Source organism: Pomacea canaliculata, linkage group LG9 (genome assembly GCF_003073045.1).
Source record: "Pomacea canaliculata isolate SZHN2017 linkage group LG9, ASM307304v1, whole genome shotgun sequence".
Taxonomy (NCBI): Eukaryota; Metazoa; Mollusca; class Gastropoda; order Architaenioglossa; family Ampullariidae; genus Pomacea; species Pomacea canaliculata.
The window spans coordinates 26,087,424-26,110,569 of NC_037598.1; the positions used below are offsets into that span (position 1 = coordinate 26,087,424).

General features: G+C 37.6%; 3 protein-coding genes across 4 annotated transcripts in view; 2 read left to right on the forward strand and 1 right to left on the reverse strand.

The window, feature by feature from the left end:
* LOC112571846 (centrosomal protein of 83 kDa-like) overlaps window positions 1–1,862 on the forward strand; it is a 16,028-nt gene extending 14,166 nt beyond the window's left edge. The window contains exon 14 of the transcript XR_003100894.1: window positions 1,194–1,862. The gene's annotated coding sequence lies outside the window, so the exon portion shown is untranslated. The remainder of the gene's footprint in view (window positions 1–1,193) is intronic.
* On the reverse strand, window positions 333–15,533 carry LOC112571850 (sentrin-specific protease 8-like). The gene is made up of 6 exons (XM_025251187.1): window positions 15,211–15,533; window positions 12,847–12,935; window positions 12,237–12,345; window positions 10,561–10,676; window positions 9,158–9,211; window positions 333–8,546 (listed from the first exon to the last, which is right to left on the reverse strand). The coding sequence occupies exons 1-6, from the start codon at window positions 15,327–15,329 to the stop codon at window positions 8,371–8,373; spliced, it is 663 nt and encodes a 220-aa protein (XP_025106972.1). The 5' UTR covers window positions 15,330–15,533; the 3' UTR covers window positions 333–8,370.
* A 73-nt stretch (window positions 15,534–15,606) lies between these two features.
* LOC112571849 (zinc finger CCHC-type and RNA-binding motif-containing protein 1-like) lies at window positions 15,607–21,082 on the forward strand. 2 transcript variants are annotated; one of them, XM_025251185.1, is made up of 7 exons: window positions 15,607–16,169; window positions 17,296–17,418; window positions 17,814–17,925; window positions 18,253–18,360; window positions 18,607–18,722; window positions 19,838–19,913; window positions 20,161–21,082. In XM_025251185.1, exons 1-7 carry the CDS (start codon window positions 16,126–16,128, stop codon window positions 20,284–20,286), a joined length of 705 nt encoding a protein of 234 aa, XP_025106970.1. In that variant the 5' UTR covers window positions 15,607–16,125; the 3' UTR covers window positions 20,287–21,082. The 2 variants fall into 2 exon arrangements, with proteins under 2 accessions (XP_025106970.1, XP_025106971.1); XM_025251186.1 differs by lacking the exon at window positions 15,607–16,169 and adding an exon at window positions 16,368–16,500.
* The last annotated feature ends 2,064 nt before the right edge of the window (window positions 21,083–23,146 follow it).

The window sequence follows — 23,146 nt, forward strand, 5'->3', positions numbered from 1 at the left end:
ACAGGAAAAAACATTATGTTTATTTTTTTATTTCGATCATTTAAAAGTTGAATTCCATCCATTTTCAGTGTGAAGGGTTCAAAAGATTAAAGAATGTGCCTAGCGCTCTATTTTTCTCCTAAGGTCCTTCTCTTCGTTGGTGGACATCAAACACTTCCATGCAAACTGAAAATCATGGATGTTTTTGATATAAAGTAAGCCACTGCTCAGGTGTGATGTAATATAAGCAAACTGAGGGGTTAAAATACTTGAAGCAGCAACATCAAACACAGCATATATACAATGCATATACACACCATATACATTATACACAAGCACCAAAACAAACTAGGTAAGTTGCATCAGTTTTTTTTAACATATTTTACAAAAAAGCCAACACGTTTTTGGCTTAAATCAAGAGACAACAAGGAGATTTATATCGCTAGCACAAAGGTTTGTACAACAGTCAGAGCAGATGAAGCTTTTCACAAAGACTTCAAATGCAATTATAATTCTGTTACACAACAGCCTTATAATCTACATTCCTGCATTGAGCCTGAGACCAACATGCCACCTTGCCTAGAAAATATCCTTGAAAATTACAATTGAAATTGAGAAGTTTGTAATGCCTCTTTGCATTTCATACTTCTGTGAGTGACCTCAGCATTCTTTGCATACCTACAGGCTGAAGTGTGGCTGACATAAGAGTTCATGCATGGATATGCAGTTTCCAATCATACATTTTTTTTTCTGCTTTCCAGTTTCTCAAGTTTATCAGTTCCTCTGCTTCGATAAATTTAAAATGTTCAAGCAGGCAGCCACAAAACCTAAACAGTATCCTTACCCCCATCAAATAATAATAAAAAAGACCAAGACATTTTACTAGCAAAGTCATCATATCACAGCAAGCAAAAACAAATTGCATAAAAAATACTGAGATTTTAAAATGTCATTTCATGACGCTACAATAAACAAGTAAAATCTCCCGTTAACTGCCAAACCTCAATTTCCTGCTGGCTATTTGCAAAGTTTTCCCCTGGGGCACCATCAACGATAAATGTTTGCTTTTGGTTATCTTTATACGTGTATCTGGTCTTGCAGTAGAATTTCATTACCATCAATGGATCCAGTGTTCCTGTTACTCTCTCCATGTTGAACAGACTTAACTGAATTCTTCACATGCAGAGTTTAAAATTGTTTTTCTTTTTTTTCAGGTTCGGGCTGTGTATTTTTTATGATTTACTAAACTGCTTCTTGGAAAAGCATGTGCACCTAAATTCAAAACTTGAAGATCTGATGTACCTGGCGTGATGTCACAGACACAAAGTACATAGTGCATGTTAGAAAATCATTGCCAAGACAATGGGAACTGGGATTTTAATTTTCACTTGAAAGCAAACAACAGCTATGATCACAAATGTCCAGCTAGTAAATATTGTGTTATTTGCTCATATTTTAGGACCTTGTAATAATGAAACCTAGTAATTTGAAATAATTCTGCAAGTTTAGCTTTTAAAAAGAAAAAAGTATATAAATCATCCCTCCCCCACCAAAACAAAGACCAAACAGTTTTTGGAGGGTTAGAAGTAAGAAGTATGTAAGAAGTGTGTGACTGCATCATGTTCAAGATAATCTTAATTTCAAAAGCAAAGATTATTTGATACCACGACAACAGCAAAATGAAGCTGTAATACCAACCCTTGGATGACCATAATTTACAAGACAATAATACCTGCTGCCAAACATCTGACTCTACTTGTGCTTTTTGAAAGACGAAAACTGACTTCTGAGAAATATCCCTTGACCACCATTTGGCTGCATGATGCTACTGACAGTTGTTTGTATAAGCTCCTGTTTATAAATAAAGCTTTAATGCAGGAAAACCTGATGAGGCATATGAGAGAATGGTTACCTAACCCTTAGATATAATATTTTTTCCTGTTCATTACTCAAGTTCAGAAACTATTCTACACACAGTTTAAACATTTAGGTATTTGGAAAAATAGTAATCAATAAAAATCTTACATTTTCACAATTTGCTTGGCAAATATATTGGAATTTAAAACACATGTAAGCATCAAATAATATTGATGAATATGCACTGCCATATGCATTTGATATTGCTGATATATTGATACCTTCTTTGTCACTCGTGATGACATTCCTAAGAATCTTACACTATTTATGTATTTTATTATACTTATACATTTTAAGAATCTAGAACCTTATCACAATTTGTTTTCTTCCATCAGAATTGTTTGTGCTAATATCATGAAAGAATATAAATAGCTTGAATACCTCCTCTAACACTGATTGCATAAACAGCCGTATTTGTTTACTTTCAGGCCTAAAATATAGGGCTAAATACACAGAACAAAAACACCAAGCCTTAACTCTTTCATGCTACCATGGCCTGATAATATACACTCAGAACTAAAGACTTGCTTTCACATTGTGACCTGCACAATAACAGAATGTTTGCTTTCTCAGAGGACCTTTTTGGGTTCAGCATTTTTAAATGTTGTCATACTGTAATCAAGCACTTGTGTATCACTGGAAATAGAATTGCTGACATTGCTCTGGTTCAGCATTTTGTCTACAAACATCTTCAATCCTGTTTTGTGGCCTCAAGAATTTCTGACAAACAGGGTGAACCAGGAGTATTCACATGTGCCAACAGTACCGTCATCTTATTCTCAAGCACTACATGCCTCAGTGATATGGATGACTGAGTGTCTTATAGAGAATGAGAATGAATGTCTAATGTGAACTCCCTTTTTTGACTGCAGCATATGGTAATCTTCATACACTCATCCCAACATTGCCATGCTGGGTCAGCCATGTTCCTCCACGTGTTTCTTGCACAGGACAACATGAAGCTTCCACCCAAAGAAAACAAGAACAGACTAGAAAACAGTGATGTCTGCAAAATGTGTGAAGTCCCAGATAAAACATGCTGCCGTTTGAAAAAAAGCACGTGCATCAGTTCTGAAGATGTCCCATGTGAGCCACCAAAATGCCAGCAGTCAGTGTAAGACCTCCGAATTCAGTCACAGCTTTGTCACCGTAAACTGTATCTCCTAGTGTTCCTCCTTATATTTCATTTCCCTATCTGCTAATTACACACAATCCCACCACGGAAAAGTACTAGGAGAGTTATACCATCACACTCACTGGATATCTAGGGTCTGGTACCTGACTGCTTTAGTTAAGTCTGTAACTAATGTACCTGTCAGAGCACAGCTATGCAATGACTAGGTCACACCTGTCCTTCCTGGTATCCATTAGTTCACCTTTCTTAGATTCAAATCAATCAGAATCCTAAAATACCAGTGTGAACAATCCACAACCTATCTTATCATTTCAACAGCCTGCCAGTGAAGCACAGGATCAAGGTCAATCTGAGGACTGGTCTTGTGATTACTGTTTACGGACTAAACACAATATGTGCTTTACTTGTGATATACTGCTAAGAGCTTTAACAAATAATGCTGACTAAATTTCTCTCAAAGCTCTGTCACCACAAAGACTGAACTCGCAATTGCTGCAAGCCATCTACACCTATCTGCCAGTGTCTACATACCCCTGACACTAAGTGCCACCACACACTTGCCACTGTCTACAGATGCCCTCAAAATAATAATGTTTCATCTAAAACCATACAATGAGCTCGGGTGTTAAGGGTCTGGCATTATGCGTAAGTTTAGATGCATAAGAAAAACAAGTTTACACAGCAAAGTGGCATGTAGCACTCTCCTATTCCTCTAAGATCATTAATAATTGCGTAAATTGATGCATTACTTTGTCCTGTCTACCAAGCACAGAATCAGTTCTGTAACTTCAAAGAACACTCACAAGACAACCATACAAGAACACAAACTCTTTCAGTAGGGACGATCTACTTGAGCTATAGCTATGATGACATTTGCATCTGCAGTTACAAACTGTATTGGAAGACTTAATTGCTTAAATAATAATTTTAACTGTACAAACAATGGCATGAGAAGATTCACTGATTCTGTGAGAACAGGTGATATTCTGCAGAAGGAAAATGCTGTTAAGAAAATTGCTTCTTAAACAATACAGTGGTGCATGCACCTGAAGAATGGTGTACATCAAGACTGGCATGGCTAGTAGTGATCCCAGCAGCTATCTTAAAACTTTCTTCTTCAACAGCAAGATATACAATGGAATCACTAGCTATGACTCATGTATCTCCTGTCTGTAGCCCCTGACCTCAGTCCTATGAAAACATTCATAAATTCAGATCATTTTTTTAACTCAGAAAATGCCCAATATACATACAGATAATCTTTTTTCTACATCTGACTTGCTGACTTTCTCTAGCATGTGCTCATTTTCACCTGCAGCCAACCAATCTCAAAGATCTCTAACAGTCAGCATGCTGACAGCCACCTAATATAAGTGTCTGACAGAGCTCACAGAGAAAATCCCCTCACTCTAATATGACAGTGTCTGACAGAGCACAAAGAGAAAATCCCTATCATCTCTAAAGAAACCCTTGTATCAGGACAAATTTTCAACTGTCATCAAGAAATGTTGCATTACAGAGATGAGGCTGAAAAAGGAAAGTACACTTTTTCAAAAACCTCAAACAGCATTATAAAGGATGTAATGCAAAAAACATGTTGGCCCAACACAATCTCTCACATAACTGAAACTGGAATACTGCCCTTGAGCATCAAATGAAGAGCTTATGTTATGATCTTATGCAGATGTACCAACATTTCACAATTAATCCCCAGTACACATGGTCAGTTCATTAACAAAACACACTAGCACTCATATAATCTTGGAAAAAGCAACTGTAACAAACATTTGTAAAAGAAAGAAGGTGAAAGAGAGAAATAATGTAAGTGACGAACTACTGGTAGGTCTGTAACTTGCAATGAGATGAAAATGAGTTGGAATGAATGGACAGGAAAACAAATGTTTTAAAAGTAAAACGTTCAAAGGTTCCTTCATTAATCAGTATCAGAGGAAACCTAATTTAATGGCTGATAATAATAATTAATGAATATGAAATACTAATTGCACTAGCAACAGTTTACATAAACCCAACATAAAAAAGTATTTAATACCTGACAATGGAGATATGAACAGCTATAAGATTCCTTTACCACTTTTGCATTGAAAATCTTCATTAACATAAACATAAAATGGTCTCCTACTTTCTCTCCATTAGCCAAGCAAAACAAACAAATGCTCAAAAGACCAGGCTTTTTAGTTAAAGAGTTAACTGCAATGAGTAAACACTAACACAAACACACTAGCTGCCTAAAGGGCCACAGTCTGCAAAAAAGAACACAATATGGTGCTGCACATCAAACAGCCAAACATAATGATTGATGGGAGAAAGGTTACAAGAAAATAGCAGATGACATCTTATTAAAAACACATCCATTTAAAGCTAGAATTGGCTTTATGTCCATGGTTTGGCCAGATGACAAAAACTATAGGTACTCAGATAACGACAATAAGTATGACATTACACCTGGATTTTCTGTGATGGATTTTGCTTTTAGTATAAAACTACAGACAGAAAGTCTGTCAATGCTGAAAGGTGGATGTTAAATCAACAGAACTCAAACAGCAGGTAGGAGAAAAAGGAGTAAGAGCTATAATTGTGTGGAGGGGACATAACCAGCACATCAGTGGGGTTGGGAAGCAGTACTTTGGGGAAGAGTTCTTAGCTTAATTCCAGCTAATTAATTTAAAACTTAAATAATCTACTGCATTTATTTAGACAATGGCTTTAGTTGTGGTACTTAAAGAAATGCAAAGCATGGTTTAAGAATTGTAATGGCACATTCCAAATGAACTGTTGTGCAAAAAGAGCTATCTCATCATTCCAGAGCATGAAGTCTCTTTCAGAACTCTGCAGGTGAATACACAGGTTGATGACCATGGACATGCTGGAAACTATGGAAACAGGCCAGATGAAAATTGTTTAAATCCTGGTGATGGGAAATTTGCAACCATAGTTGCTGGTGATATCAGTAGCCCCACCCCCTCCAAAAAAAAAAAAAAAAAGAAACGTTTAAAATCGAGTGAATGTGACAAGGATGAAAAGATAAAAACAGGATATCTCTCTGTGGTGTGCACTCAGAATCAAAGCCAATTGTGTGATCCACTTGGCTGTAGAAAAAGTGGTGTATAATAATCAGTCACTTTTGATTGCTATTTTTATGTAAATCTATGTAAACTGCAACTGTCAATAAATATGTGAGCTGTCGTCAATAATAATAATACAGCATTAACAAAGTCTTTCTAAAACTACAACTGAGGACTACTTTTAGCTTTGCCTGACCAAGCAATGGGAAGTAACCAATACAATAACTCAACTGGCCTGACAATGACAAGATATGAGGTGAGACAAGACATCACCATTATTGTCTCTAGGATGCAAGAACACAAATGTGCAAATGAATGCAAGAAGAAATGAGCAAAGAAAAAGAAAGTATAGCAACTACACCCATTAAATAAATCTGTTAAAAAACTGCACACAGAGTTAAACACAACCCTTTACAAATTTTCAAGAAAAAATAATGTTATAGTAACAACTTTGTCCCTTGTTGACAGATCTCACTACAGAAACTCTACTTTAGTCCCCACTGATGCTGTGTCATCAGCTATTGAATCTGGCTTTTGTTGCTATAAGTATCGTAGCTCCCAAGTCAGCATTTAGAAATCACAGGGTCAGTTTAACCTCCACTTGATTAAGTCCTTAATATCTATGATTCTGCATGCAAAGCCCTTTCTGAGTCAATAAATGAGCCAATTTAAAAATGTAGACCTGATAAGAAAACACTTCATGGCTTGTCTAAATCACCAAATGGAAAATAAACAAATGTGAAGGATACACCAAAATCACACATGCCACATATCTCAGACAGCTAAGCTGCCCTGCAAGAACACCGAGCATAAATGGTGCTGGCTGTCTCCACTAACAGAAGACAAACCAACAACTTATGCCTTATGCAGGATAGATGACCTTCCCTCTGTGTGTTTGAATGTACGTGAGAAGACTGTACACCAGCAAACCTCCATGTCCATGGATTATTTTCAGCCATGAGGATGTCCCCAACTAAATCCTTTTCAGTCTGTTGAAGGTTAGAGATTGCCTTATCCAAAAGTTCAAGGTTGTTGATTTTATTAAGCTTCCCGTGCAAGGACAATTATTTGGTCAGCCTTCAGACACAATGAAAACTTCCCCATGACACAGATATGAATGACTGCATTTTTCAGGGTTAGTTAGCTGCAGGCTGAGGGGCTAGCTGACTGTAAGACACAAACTTACTTGACTGCATGAATGGAGTTTGTCACAGTGCACAAACACCAGAGAACATAAAACATTTTGCTTGTTGAAAATTTTTTTTTATGGGTTTCAGCAGAAAAATAATTATAGTAAAATCATTCTAGTGTACTCAGCATCCATTATTTTCCACATCACTGGAGTTTTCTTTACTAAAGCTGCCAACTTTTGGTGAGGTGATGCATCCATGTCATCACCATATTGCTCTGGTGTTGATTTTTGTTCAGATGATGGAATGACAGCAGAAGTGTTAATAGTTTTTGATAAATGCAGTACTAAATCCCTTTGTGACATGCACAGCTCTGGGAGACTTTCCCCATTCTGATTCTCCCCAAAACAACTATTTAATACAACAGCATCAGGCCCATGGGAATAACACTCATGAAAACTTCTAGAAGCATGTTCTTTTAATAGTGAAAGAAGACTGCTGGCCAGAAATTTTGTGTTTTAAATGTTTCAGCCTCAATAAAGATACCAACAGTTTTAGTCACTGCACTTACACTTATGTTGAGGCATGAAGACGAAGAAGCCACTGTTGATTCCGGGTGCATGACAAATTGAACACACACAGTCAATCCCTTACATACAATTAGCACTGATAAATCATTAATGTGGCCAAGGAAGGGCAAACCTCTTTTACTGCTTAGGCATAGGCTGCCCTCCCTATCCCACTAAAAACATGTCCTGAACTCACCTTCCACACCTTTACGCAGTAAACCATCTCATTCATATGGATTTTTAAGGCATACAGGACACACTTGTCAAAAGGCTTTTAGAAGAAACTGTCAGACAAAAAACTGCCGAAGACAAGACTAGCTAAATGATAGCATTCTATACCCAATATAGAGTGCCCTAGAGAAATATTTGACGCGGGAAGATTCAGTTGAAAATCCAAATCAAAGGCTTAGATGGCAGGTGTTAAAGGTCAAATAAAAATTATGATAAGTTGAGGTCCGATGCTGGCCTGGGAGATGACTTCCATTTCCATCCTGAGGGGTAGAGGGTTGTGTTTCCAGCTGACCAACCAGACAGCAACTGTGTTGAGGGCTGCCTTATCAGCTGAAGCGATGACTTTGATCGGCCATGTCAAAGATCATTTTGAGAATTTGCTGCCTTTTCTGCTGCACAGATGCCTCCGTGATGACATCCATGAGACTAACATTGTAACACTCACACAGCTGTCGGCACAAGTGCTCTGCCACGCAGATCACATACATCCCACAGTCATAACCTAGATGTGGAGAACAAGAATACTTTTTTTTAACAAATTCTTTCCAAACAAGACCAAAACTTTAGCTTAACAATAGCTTGTGAGTTTAAAATTAATATGAAAAAAGATTAGTTAAGACAATATATGACAAAAATACAGTGAGATAGTATGTCAGTAGATTTTTACTTAACATTCATTGTAATTCAAATATCATCTCCATCATGTCTTGCTGTATATACCTAATATTTCCTTTCCTTTAATGTGAAGCATCTTAAGCTTAAAGGAAAAAAAATCTTGACAGAAAATATAACAAAGACTTTAACTATGACATCTGTCAAACAGTTAACCTATTGGCTGAGTGATGTCTGGCCATAAACTTGAGAATTTATAAATTATTCAGTAGCTTTTTTTTTTGACATCCCTAAACTCTGTGATAGGTGAAGTATTATTTTGTTGTTGTTATAAAATGCAGACCAGAAATTTACAATGCCACCCTTCCAAGCATCCCATACCTCCAGTGTGCCACCAGTATCTGATCTTTTCAACAGAAATGATCAATGCCAATACTCTTGATAGTAAATATTGGCTAGATCTTGTTACTTAATCAAAACTTAGTAAAAGAATTTACATACCATTTCTCTGGCGAGGACAGTCCATTTCTACAAACTTTGATCTGCGTTTCGAGGCTGGAACAGAAGAATAGCTGAGACTGACAAGCATAAGAAATGTGTTTTACTTGCTTATGGGCTATATATAGTCTTTAAAGCAGTATATCTGTTCAGGCATTAACGGTTTTGACTAATTTAGATTTGAACCCTACAAGTTATCATGATACTAAAATTATTTTGTCAAATCTGCCCTCTGCATTGACATTATCTTTAGCTCTGAGTGCCTTATCAAGCTGTTATTAGTACAAGATATGCATGAGTCTCTCTGGGATGGTCTACTATAGACTTTGTTGGTTTGTTTCCTTTCCCTTGTTTATAACCTGACGAACTGTCTGCAAACTTACACTCTTAATATCTATTAGTCACACTCGTTCACAACTGCCAACAGAAGGAGAGCATTTCTCATCAAAATAGTAGTTGCCAACACCCCAAGAATCACCGACAACAGTTGACACAAGAAAATACAGTTGCCAACATGCCAGGAATGATGCTGACATGCAGTATACCCAGAGAACAGTCTGATACATATGACAGAAAATATCTCAGTGACACCAAATCTCATAAAAGACTACCACATAGCTGCTTTAGCTCAAGATGTTACTGCTACAACATATCTAGATATGCAAAGATCATACACGTCAGAAGATATTTTAGCTGTTAACGTCCTTTTAAACTAATCAACAAAAAAGGCAAATTCACAATGACTGTTGCAGTTAAAGGTTGCAAGCTCATACTTCTAGACTTTGATAAATGCAATCACTTTATCTTCCTTTAAAATAAAGGATATCAAATGGCACTTTCCACTATGATGATAGATAGTGAAGATGTTCTTACAAAAACGAAGGACAAAGTGGAGAGCAGCAAGAGGGCAAAAGATGCCCTAAAAAAGAATGGGGATATTCTCAAGATGAAGGCTACTATTGTCAAGATAAAGGCTACTATTCTCAAGATGAATGGTACTATTCTCAAGATGAATATTACTATTTTCAAGATAATAATAATAATAAATGCAAAATTTGCAAAGCTCATACTCACACTCCTAAGGAATATGCTCTTAGCGCTTAAGAACAAGAACGAAACGTGGACAGCATATGAGGGACATGAAAACAAACAAATAACATATGAACTATAAAAGAATAAACAACTGTACTAAACAAAGAATAAAATCAAATAGAGAAAACATAGAGAAGAACCAAATAACAAGATAAGTGTTATTAAAGATGCAGTGACAAATGATGACATACTGCAGAATGCTGATTTTACAATAAAACAAGCATGTCAAAATTCTTTTTTTTTTTAAATATCAAAATGCATATTTTAAAAGTAATTTCTGAAAAAAGCACAAGTTGTCAAAACATTATGCTAACCCTGTAAAAATGGCTGCAGTCTGTCCATGAGGGCTTTTGCCACAACGCTGTTGTTACTTGCACCAGAATCATAGTGCTGAAATTCTTCTTTGCTTCGCACAAACACCAGAAGACTCCTGCAAAATAACAACCAATCAGACCTTTATTTAGGTTTTATCAACTATTCAACAGATGTATGCAACACTGTACCATAACACTGCAAAGACAGAATCCAAGAAATAATAAACTCAGTCCAAGCATTTCATTTGACAGTGGCTTTCTAATATTGCAGTTTCACTAAAGCAATGAGTATGCAAAATTCTGTTAAATCTTATTTCTGAATTTAACCAGTACCAACCACAACAGACACAGTGGTGGGGTAGAGTGACAAAATTAAACTACTTCTGGACAAACTAATCTCACACCATCACTGCTCAGTTAACACTGATTAGGACACACAAGAAGACTCTTTCCACCAACTGTCATTATCTATCCCAATTTCCTGTCATCCTCTAAGATTTGTTACATAGCAGAAGGTTTAGAGGAATTTATCTGAGTCAGAGAGCAGAAGAACAAGTAGAGTTGAGGAAAAGAAGGGGAAGGAAAGAGAGGTAACTCTTCCCAGCTGTAGCTGACTTGAAGTTGAGAGATTCTGGTAGCCCCAAGAAACTCACACAAGGTGGAGTACTGTCGTTTAGCAAAAGTGGATTCAAGAACTTTTTTCTGAAAATATTTGTTCTTTGCTAAGGAGGTGAGCAAAGCAACTTTGGACTAAGCAGCCTGAAAATTTCTCTGTAAATAGAGTGCACCAAGGGGCTCATAGATGGTCTGGAAGAAAATGGACTGTATCAGGGGCATGAGTGTCAATCAGTTGACAAAGGGTAGAATAGAAACACATAGCAAGACTGGAGAGGGAGCAGTGAGAAAGCATAACTCTTCAAAGGAAAAACATGAAATATTAGTTGATATTTTTGATCACTAGTTCTTGTACTTATCAAAGTACAAGAACTAGGACAGAGATCAAGTGTGCAAAAAACAACGAATGGTCAGAAGGAAGAGAAGAAAAGATATCAGAAGAAAAAAAAAAGTTGTCAGCATCATACAGGATGACTTTGTCAAGAAAGTGTTGGGTGGACTGAGAGACAATCAGTGAAAGACATACCCGTTTGGTGTCAGGATGATCTGGTTAATCTAAGTGGATGTTAAGCTCACCAAAAATAACGAATTTTATGGGAAGACCATAGTCATTGAGAGGTTGGTCAAAATATGAAAACCATCAAGATGGTGAGCTTATTTACTTGACTGGGAGAAGGTTAGAACAGATAAAGAAGCATCACAGACAGGCTGGAGATTTCCAGAGTAGTTTCCACAAACCCAAAATACTGATTAAGAGACGGGTAGAGAGAGTGAACAACACTGAAGTGAAGGGAGTGTCTGTCTACAATAGTGATTCTAGCACCAGTTGTGAGCTAAACACTGATAATCAACAGACTGGAATGTCAATAGACACTTCTGAAACTTGAGAACTTGTGGGAAGCTACAGAGGAGTTTGTGAACGACCACCAAAAGCAGTAGCAGACTTAGCAGTGGTTTAGATTGTGGACAATTACTAGTCTCTTACATGTTGCATAATGAGGGAGGTGGGGGTTCTGACTGATTAAGCACATCAACTACTGTGAGAGAAATGGCAGACTCACCAGTGGGAACCACCTGCTCTGCTGGTGCAAGAGTTGTCATTGACAGGCAGAAAGACAAACTCTTTTGTTGGCAAATTCAGAGGCTCAAGTGCTAGGACAAGATCTTCACCTGCAGTGAAAGAAAACAAAAACTGACAAATAAATGTCCATTGTGATTTTTAACCCTCAGTTTGAACTACCTGTAATAATAACCAAATTAATAGAAAATAATTAAATGGTACTGTTATAAGAAATCCTTTTGGTTAGGTCCAATTTTTTTTAATACCTGACTGAATTCAGAACAGCCAGTTATGCTAACAAACTTAAATCTCAATAAATACAGGGTTAGGTGCTAAAGGCACCTCTTAATCAGCCAGCCGCTTCTAGACATACAATAACTTAAGAACTATATTTCTTCAATGAACAGAAACATCTGCCTATAAAAACTATCTGGATTGAATTTAACATTCTTATAACCACAGTATATAAAATTATGTTGAACACATGTTCTTTCTCTCAAACTACTGTTCCCCAACCTATCCCACTATATAGAAGACCTTTTGAAGATACCCTAAACAGTCTAGGATGAGAGTAGACTAATGTTGGAGACTGGCTAGCTACAGTAGCTTACTTGCTGCAAACTTTATGAACTGAACTGTTGAGGGGCACAGCAAGGCCAGGCGGTCAGCAGAGTGATTGAACTGTTCCCTTTCAAAATATCTGCAAAGAAAAACTCACTTGAATTATATCTCCATACCTGCTCAACTAGGCAACATGAGTGATGATGTTGGACACTTATACCACCAACACCAAACATAGCTGGAAACATCAAATCTGACTATGATAATACTTATTGGAGAAGCAGTCTGGTAAGCAAGATATTACCACTAGTGACAATGGTGCATTAAGCAGTGATGTTTCTATAAGCTACAAGTTTTAGGTACCTTGGCACACTGCTAGACAGCAAGCTATCTTTTTAGGAAAACACTAACATCGTTTCTAGGAAAATACATCAATGCCTGTTCCTGCTAAGGCAATAGAGGAATTTTGGTGCCAGTGACTGTGTACTTGAATCAGAGTATCGCAGCCTGATTTAAAGCATTCAACCTGTCAGTGTGGTTTGATGTTCTATCCATCAAAGATCAAGCTTGTTTGATGGAGGTGGTCAAGAATGCCAGCAAGATAGTAGGATTTCCACAAAGACTACTAGGTGATGTATACACCAGGGCTGTGAGGTCAAAACCTGTCATCATCATCACAGACCTATCTCACATGTTATATTACCAGTTTCAAATGACCCCTTAGGCCTTAGATGAAAACAGCTGGTCGCCAAGAAGAGTGCTTTAGTCAAGTCCTTCATACCAACTGCAACAGTACTCTAGAAAAGAACAAATGTCCCTAGCGTATGAGAAAGAAAGAGAGAGTGTGTGTGTGTGGGGGGTGTGTGAATGTAATTGTATTGGTGGGTGAAGTGTGACCATATTTTGTTTGTCTATTACTTATGAGAGCACCCAACAAAGGAAAATTTTTATCTCTGTTGTGAAGGGCAGTAGACAATAAAGCTGCATTATATTGTATTAATTATTGTATAACAATCACTTTTCCTTCAGACCAAATTATTACTTTAAGAACAACAACAGTGCAACATCACCCTGTCATTCAAATATGCAGGAAACGTGATGTGCTTTACACAAATACATTGAAGTAACATACAGAAAGATATATACATTGAAATTGTAGTAACCCTCACAGACCTTTATACCCTTTCTTTGACCTACAGATACACAGAGTAAAACATTCCAAGAAATATGGCTTGATGATATGGCATCTGGTACATGATGCATGCATAAATGTATATATGTGTATATGGATACAGGCAAGTATAATTTTTTACCAGGAGTGTTTATTACTGCTCCAGTCTGTTTATGTGTGTAACATGCTGGTTACCACTGCTATTTTTCCCTTGCATAGGCAAAACAATCATGCAGATGTGAAGATATGGATAATTGAGTAGGATTATGCAAAAGAGAGGTGGTCTATGCAGATCTCAATAAAAGTAATGACAATTAGATTAACTGTTGGTGAAAGTTTTGTTAAAAGACTTCAAGAATGAACTGCAACTGATGCTGGTCTGAGAAACAACTAACAAAAAATTTCTTGTCTAATCTACAAACACTATTTTGTAAGTAAAAATGTACTGAAAACCTCAATGCAAGATATTGGTAACAAGATAAAAGATTCTATAGAACAAGAGTAAACAGTATCAAAAGTACCATTGCTATTGAAAAACCTTTGTAATAATCCTTTCCCTAAATCTAGATGTTGAATAAGTATGCAGATGGTGAAACTTGAAGACAGAACATAGTATGGATACCAGGTTGCATTGTGTATACTGTAATTTGCAGGGTCTCCTTGAGCCTCTATGCAATGCCCGTGTCAGTATTGCAAGATTACTTTCCAAAGTTTGACCTACTAACCCCTAGTACAGAATATGGGTAAGAAGGTGACCATGTCACTGTTAAACATGGGAGTATTAAGCTGCAACAAATCATTACATGTTTTAATGACCTGAGACTGAGAAGAAAGGTCACCATGTCGGCCTAGTAATGCAACAGCAATAATGCATACATTTGTTCTGTCATGGCTGCTGAAAACGATCAAAACAATAAGTCTATACATGGGGCATAGTGCCTGCGACTGTATTTCAAACTATTTATTTACAAATAACGACAAGGAAAACACGACAGAAAGCAAAACACGATTGCATCATCGGCAGTCTGGCAAACAGCTAACGGCCCTTAGCGGGCGCTCATGGGACGTGTTGTTCGTGGAGCTTTGTGCAAGCGAATCGATTGTGTGTCTTGTGAATGAACGTCCGTGTACGTCTGCCACTCCAATCAAAATGTACCGTCTGCAACCTGGCGACGTATGCAGGGTGGGTGTAATCCATGTCTACGTGCATGAAAAACGAAATGGAAATTACGGGGTTACTTACTCGAAACAGAAGCCTATTAAATTATCATTGATCCAACACGGCCCCCCAAGCAGGTCTACGTCTGATTTTCGCAGCAAACTTTCGTTAAAACTCAAAACAATCTCATCGTCTTCAGCCATGGTCGACGGCCATACCCAGACGTCACTTCCGCTAGAGACAAGCGCGTGAAGGGCACGTCTGCTGCCAGCATCCAACTCACTACACGAGTAGTAGTCTAATATCTCACATTAATGTCTTTGCTAAAGGTGTTGGCGATGGGCGTTCCGACAAACCCTTGACATCGCAATTCAATATATCAATCGCATTTAACTTCTACCTGTAACGATTTCGCTTGAAATTAGGTGCAGATCGGGAGGCCCATACAGCGATACACACGCCTGTTAACTTACTTAACTATCTTTCAACTTCATCGTCTGCTTCAAAATCAAAGTGCAACCGGTTCAAAGCAGTGTTCTTCGTGAAAGCCAGCTGTTTTTTGTGATCGAAAAATCTTTATTATTAACCCACTGTATTTCTTATAATATGGATTTAATGTTAATTGTACTTTACGTACATTGTTCGATACATTTTCTAGACTATTTTAGTGTTTATATAGGTCATAAAGTATAATTAATTCAATGCCAGTTACGTTCTTAATAACTTCATCAGATCATCGTACAAAGAAGGGCTGAAAGAGATGAACACTCAGGAAGGATTGTGGACTAAAGTGTGTTGTGTGGATGTGGAAACTGGTGTTGCGTTACATTATGTAAAGATTATGTGTTTGAATGATAAGACATATGAAAATGTATAATACGCAAATGAGTTTTGTGTTCTGCTTTTATTTTCAGATTCAGCAAATGAGTTAACCATTGTGAAAGAATTATCATCTTCACGATATGTACGTCACGTCCACAACGCAGATCACCTGGATGGATGTTGGAGACTGCTGTAGAAGCCTGCATGTCGTCTGCTCCACGGTGAGTCACGCGGGAACCGTGAGAATGTGGGGAACGCGACTGCAGTCAACAAGTGTTAGATGCTCATCAGTTCTAATATCGAATACGGGCAGTTGCTTTTCACCACTCAAATTATTTGCACTGACTTTTTTTCTATTTGTGTCCTGGGACATTGTCTACTATTTCCTTGGTTAGAGCAGCAAGCACGGGACACAACTCTCTTAAAAAAATACATAGGTCCGAGCATTGCAGCCCTTTAGTACATGGCTGTCCGCCTCTTGCTGGAAGTGTGAACTACCTATATTAAGAGACTTTAGTGTCTCTGCTATATTTTGCTATAGGCTATTTGCGGGTAAGCTAGAACAAAATAACGAGCTATCAAAATCTTGTTCAATTATTGAAATCAGAGTCGGAAGTAAAATTTCTGAAAAAGTTAATTAATAATTTACTAGCGGCAATATATAGTTTTATGAAAATCTGTGTTGCTTGTATTAGTAGGCATTTTATCTTTTGAGGCATCAGTGAAAAAGAGATTTGGGGTTTATGGATGTTAAGATGGTGCAGATACTACGTTAGACGCCATGTTCAGGTGCTTGACTGAGATAGAGGTTACGATCCACAGAATAGTGGAGTGTGAAGCTGGAAAGATAGATCAGAGGGGAGTGGGACGGGAAGTGGTAGAACTGCTTTTAATCAACCAGGTTATGTGGATATTTTACCTATGCTTTTGTCGATATGCAAAGCTCATGGCGTCCCATGCCACTCGAATAATACATTTATTCCGCAAAGATACATATATAAACTGTATAAGTATTTGCTAGATCACTACAGCCACAAAATTGGTTGGCATGTGTTGACAAACTAGAGACTGTAAGTCTTCCAGCCAGGAAGACAGACTAATAGAGACAAAACATGAATCCCCCTTTCCACACATGCATCCACATCTCTAGTATGTGAACACAAATGCAAGCACACATCTTGTAACTAGTTTTTGTTGTGTCTTTATTTTTGTAAATGAGCTCACTTCCAGAGTTATAATTGCGGGATTAATAAAGTTTGTCATTTGTCACAGCTCTTAAAAACACACAAACCTTTGTTTGCTAAATTGAGTTAAAATATTGTCATTTTTTTTCCATGTTTTTGACAGGAAGCACAACATGAGTAAGGGACTAGCACCAAGCAAAAGCACAGTATATGTCTCCAATCTTCCATTTTCACTCACAAACAATGATCTACACAAGATTTTTGATAAGTATGGCAAAGTTGTCAGGTATGGTTTGATGATGTCAAGACAGACTTAAAAATCTTTTTGTCTGTGTAAAGACATCTTTTACAATTATAGATATCTACTTTTTTTAGTCCTGCTGTTTAAATTTCAATTTAAAATTTACATTGTATAGTCATTTATTTCTTAATGTGTAGTTGCCATCATTAACTTTGAAATTGCACTTTGAAATGAGACTCAGGTGAAGGGCAAAGAAACTCAGGACAGCAAGGGAGTAAACTCCTACTATTAAAGAACAACTTTTCTAGTGTGCAAGTGTGAAGTCAGTATTTTTATATCATTATCATCATTGTCAACCAACATGTACATGCAGTTTCTAAAGTGTGAATTTCCAAATGACTAGCATGCTATATTAATATTTGTTGATTTGCTGCACAAAGGGTGACAATAATGAAGGACAAAGAAACTCGAAAAAGTAAAGGGGTTGCATTTGTACTCTTCTTGGACAGAGATTCTGCCCACAAAGCAGTACGGGCTCTTCACAAAACAAAGGTAATTTTTATCTCATCCTTTGAAAGTTAGCACACTTCCCTCTTCTATGGCCTAAACAACTTGGTGTTCCTGAAACATGTTTTTTAAAATAAACGAAATGCCGAAAAATAAATCAGTTTTAGTATTGTCTTTTAGCAGTCATTGTTTTCTTGTGAAAAAATTGGTCAGTATCATTTGTTTCCTATTTGTTGACATGTTTTCAGCATTAATGTTTAATCCTTTATCAGCTAGAAGTGATAAGCAAGCACGTTCATTTTGAAAGATGTCTACCTTTAGTTGATGGTAAATGTATGTAAATGTATATAGTCCAATTTTCTTTTTCTTCAGATGTTTGAACGTACAATCAACTGCACCATTGCTAAAGATAATGGACGGGCTCCAGAATTTATTCGACGGAGAGAATACAAAGACAAGTCCAGGTGCTATGAGTGTGGGGTAAGTACCACTTGTGTAGCTCTAACCCTCACCTTGTTCTGTAATGGTTGTCACTTCCATTAATTATTCCATGTGTTACTGTTACAACTTAGTAAAGTAGATTCCATATCTAAGTAGATTCCATATGTTACTGTTTGTAACACAATGTCATGACCTTCATTTGTTTTTGTGATATATTTAAAAATAATCAATGTGGTATGATATTGCTCTAATTCGTGTGGTATGGTATTGCTTTATGATTTTCAGGATGAGGGTCATCTCAGCTATCAATGCCCCAAAAATTTACTAGGAGAGCGAGAACCTCCCCCTAAGAAAAAGAAAGTACGGAAGGGACAGAAGACAGAGGAGGGTTACAGCCACGAGTGAGTCAAACTATATGTAGCCAGTGAGTTTGGGATGCAATCTTGTTGCCCTGATGTCATTCTTTTCTGTTGTAAGTGTGGCCAGTCGGGTTCATCCTGGCAACAATAATCAGTGTCATTGTGATGACTGAAGCAGCTGATATGTTCTTCCATTTCTGGCTCAGAAGTTTTGTTTACAGCGATGCTGAGTTGTTGAGGTTCGTCTTTACTTAGTTTTTTTCTTTCACTGGTTTTTCAAAATGCCTCCCTAATTATTTTGGATGCAGCATCAAAGAATCCCAGGTGCTTAGAATTATGACAGTTCCATTGCACTTCGAATATTCGTTCCTCAGAGTGTTTCTGTAATGTCTTTTGTTTATTTTTATGGTGTAATATGGTGTAGACTTTATAATAGTCATATTAGCAATTTGGGAAGAAATACAAATGGAATTTATATTTTGATTTATATTTGGAGAGTGAAGAAGTGGTGTGACATGTTTATATTTGCGAGTGCGGAAAACGAGATGAGCAGATGAGAATTTTGGTTGTTGAGATGGACAGCATGGCAAATGGAGTTTGTTTTGATAAGAGTTATCCAGTCAGGACACATCCACGGTTTTATGTAGTTAGTTCCCTTTTGCTTTTTGAGCTGGCCAGTAGCGCCATTTTGCTCATGTTTAATAAATACTGTTTCATCAAACTACAACAGTGTCTAGTGTTGGTCGGCTGTTCGGACGCAGCACGATACAGAGTTGATTTTCTGGAGTTTATTGGATGCAGCACGACAAATGTTAGAAACTTCCCTGGAAATACGTAAACCACTGATCTCGTTATGCTTAAGTTCCCTTTGCATGTTGTTGTTTCTGTGGTAGAAATGTATTTTTTCTGTCTGTATTACTCTTGGAGAATCATTGTAAATAGTGGTTTTAGATGATTTGACATCCTTAGTTATAGCTTCTTTAGTGCATGTACTCAAGAACAGTTGTTTTCTTTAGTCATGTACTTAAAAACACCAGGGCTCAGATCACCTAACATTTTTGTGAAGTGGAAATTGAAGTGACTGCATTGCACTGATCCTGTATTTTGATGTATTATAAAACTATGATTGATTTGTTGTTGATTTTGTTAAAATGTAGGGATGACTCTGATGCCAGATCAGAAGATGAAAAAGTAGAGGAGATAGACAGCTTGGCTGCAGCTATCCAGTATCAGGTACAGTATGAATGAATTCAAGCATCGGGAGGTTTTGTCATTTGTCAACAGGCATTTGACAAGCATGAGGTATAATAAGAATGAGTTAAAGAGCTAATAGTGTCAAATTTATTTCTCATTGACAGCACTTTAGAGCCGTTAGCAAAGACACTTGTTATATTTTGATGTTGATACTGCATAAAAGTGGATCTTGTAAGGTAAAAAAAACACTGAATGTTCATTATTATTATTATTGTTAATTGTCTAGAGACAGAAAGCAGAAGAGGAAGAGAAGTATGGTGAGACAGCATCCTGGCAAACTGATTCTCCTCGCCGCAAGCGGTATGTCAAGGACTCTTATTTCAGTGATGAAGAGGATCTTGCTGGTGACTGAGGGAAAATTTTATCCTTGGTGATCTCTTTCAGTTTTAGTTGGTGTGACATCATGGATATAAACACAAAATAAGCAGCATCTCTGATGAGTGTGCTTGTTCTCTTGCAGGAACTGGTTTCATGGTAGTGCCTGTTATGATGAGTGTATTGTGTGGTGGAACCTTTTTAATGTCAACTATAGGATGTCCATTTTTGGGCAGGTTGTTTTGGTGGCCTTGTGTATAGCATGCACTTGGTGAACTTTGACTAGCTGCTTGTATGTTGGCTAAACAGAGTACTTACAGGACAATGCACAGATGAATAAAAGAAGATGTTAAGCAATCCTTTTTCATCAAGATATAAACTCATAAATTGGCACCAAAGTCACAGAAACAGGTGAGGAAACTTGGGGGCATGTAGTTCTGTGAGTAAAATTAGTCTGGGTATGTCCGACATGTTTCTTCCTCACAGTGGTTAGTTGTCTGCACACAAGTACTTGGACAGCAGTAAGGATGGTTTTCTTGAGATAATTCCTGCAATATAAACTGCATACTTTAAAGAAAAGATTATAGGTTTGAAAATCATGCCACACTTCATAAATAAGGGTGTTTATCTACTCTTGCTCGAATGTGGTGAGTAATATTTTAGTGCAAACATCTGGTTTTTTCCCTCCCATCTCCCCTTTTCTCTCTGTGAGTAGAAAGAGTAGAAAATGAGTGAAAAGGTTGAGTGCAGTGTGAAGGATGATGTGATAATTCTCTTATTGTTTTCATATGTTTGAAATGTGTCAAGAGAACATTAAAGCATAGTGAATCATATTTTTGTGGAGGTGTTTAAAAAAGATTCCATTTGAGTTTGTATGCTGTTGATAACATTAAAAAGGAGAGGAAAAATTGTCATTAGTCTAGATAGTCTAGATGCTTATTTCTGATCTGTCAGCTGTTAGTTTTGTAGGTTCCTCAGAGTCTTGATACTGGAATCTCTAGATCCTAAAATAACCACCAGGCACTAAATTTTCCTCAACAGAGATAATAGTACTTTGATTTGGTGTGCATGCAACTAGAAACTACATAGAGTCTAATAACTTTTGAGGAACTTTACAAATTGTTGCAGCCCTATGCTCCTTTAGGAATAACAAGGAATAAACAAAACTAAATTTACAAATTAACTGTACATTGAAGAAATTGAAAAAGAGCCGTGAAGAAGGCAGAAAAAGTGGGATAAGGATTGATTCAGTGATGTGCCGGAGCTAGCGGTCACATATATCTTGCGGGGTGTACTACATGCTCTGGAATACTTGCATAACGAAGGTGTCATACACAGGGTCGTGGAGGCTAGCCATGCTTTACTGTCAGCTAGCGGACAGGTGTGTCTCGCTGGCCTTCACAACTCTCTCTCCACAGTCGTAGGAGGCCGGCGCTTGTGAACAGACTATGACTACCCCAACATGCTGATGGTTTCCTCCAGTAGTGCAGACCTGAAATTCTTGAACATAATCTGGCTATTTAATAATAATAAATGAAGAATTTGTAAAGCGCATACTCACATTCCTAGGAGCATGCTCAGTGCCTAAGAACAAGAATGAAACATGGACAGCATACGAGGGACAAGAAAACATCATGAGCTATGAAAGAATAACAACAGTACTAACGAAGAGTAAAATCAAATACAGAAAACACAAAAGGAACCAAATAACGAGAAATGAGAGTATCGTGATATTGCAACGAGCATGGGGTGTGACAAAGGACTAGCATTATGGGAAAGGTTGTTAGGAGTCATGTTTACGGAAGAGGTGTGTGTTCAGGGCACATGTAAAGGATTCTGTAGTGGGGTAGGTGGCGGGTATGGAAAGGGAGAGAGTTCCATTGTTTGGCTGCACAATAACTAAACATCCTGTGGCCATATGCTGTTGTTTTGGTGACAGGAAGAGTAAGGAGACCATCATCAGACGAGCAGTGGAATTGTCTAGCTGGCACGTAATTGAGTGACTGTAAAACTAACCTGATGATCTTACTACAAGAATTCTCGAGACCAGAATTATTATTTTATATAGTAACTGCTCTGAGGCACAGGCCTGAAAATTTGGATATCAAGTTTTCTGTAGGCTGTTGTACAAATTTATTTTTGCGAAGCGTCTTGAGCTTGACCTTAGGGCAGTAATAAGGCGCAATACAAGCGAGCTTTATTATTATTATTGAAAGGCTAAACACCGACCTCTACTTGCTTCTTGTTCTTGCCTGTGATCACTAATTATAAGCTTGACTTCGAGGCCAGCCTTATGGACGAATGACGCAGTCAAGTCTCTTTTGCTTTCCTAGAACTTTTATTTGGAATGGAGTGCAATGTCGATCTCTCTCTACCTTTCGTAGGGAAAGGGGTGGTGGAGGTCATTTCAGTAGGATGTGCTCAGGTACTCTGGGCTCCAGAACAGGTGGCGAGAGTGCTACAGCACCATTCAGTCAGCAGCGACCTGTACGTGCTTGTACAGGCCACACAGGAAATAGTGTCTGATAAGTAATGATATTTATCAAAGTTTTCCAAGTAAAAAGAAAAGGAAGTTAAATGGTTGCAGGACGTGAGAGACCAGCGCATGACATCACAGTACGAGCTGTAAGTCTTAGTCTGTAGGACGAAGGATGCTGTTGGCGGCTGTAGGTGCATGCATGCCGTGGGGCACACGGGACAACTAACATCCGTTTAAAGTTTAAACTGTTTGAAACGAGGTCGGCACACACTCAGAGGTCATAAGACCTTGTCCTCCCCCAGATTCACTTGCTGTCACCTGGTGCTTGGAACAGTATGTTATTGTCACAAAGTGTTTCAAGGTAAACTGTCCGTCATTTTGTCATTATCGCTATGAAAATATACTCTCATGTTCTCTT

Coding starts and splice junctions, on each gene's coding strand:
- LOC112571850 (XM_025251187.1), bottom strand. CDS start 15,329: ATGGCTGAAGACGATGAGATTGTTTTGAGTTTTAACGAAAGTTTGCTG. Junction 12,936..15,210: donor TTAATAGGCTTCTGTTTCGA/GTAAGTAACCCC, acceptor TTTTCTTTGCAG/ATATTTTGAAAGGGAACAGT. Junction 10,677..12,236: donor AGAGCAGGTGGTTCCCACTG/GTGAGTCTGCCA, acceptor GTTATTTTGCAG/GAGTCTTCTGGTGTTTGTGC.
- LOC112571849 (XM_025251185.1), top strand. CDS start 16,126: ATGTTGGAGACTGCTGTAGAAGCCTGCATGTCGTCTGCTCCACG. Junction 16,170..17,295: donor TGCATGTCGTCTGCTCCACG/GTGAGTCACGCG, acceptor TGTTTTTGACAG/GAAGCACAACATGAGTAAGG. Junction 17,419..17,813: donor AAGTATGGCAAAGTTGTCAG/GTATGGTTTGAT, acceptor TGCTGCACAAAG/GGTGACAATAATGAAGGACA.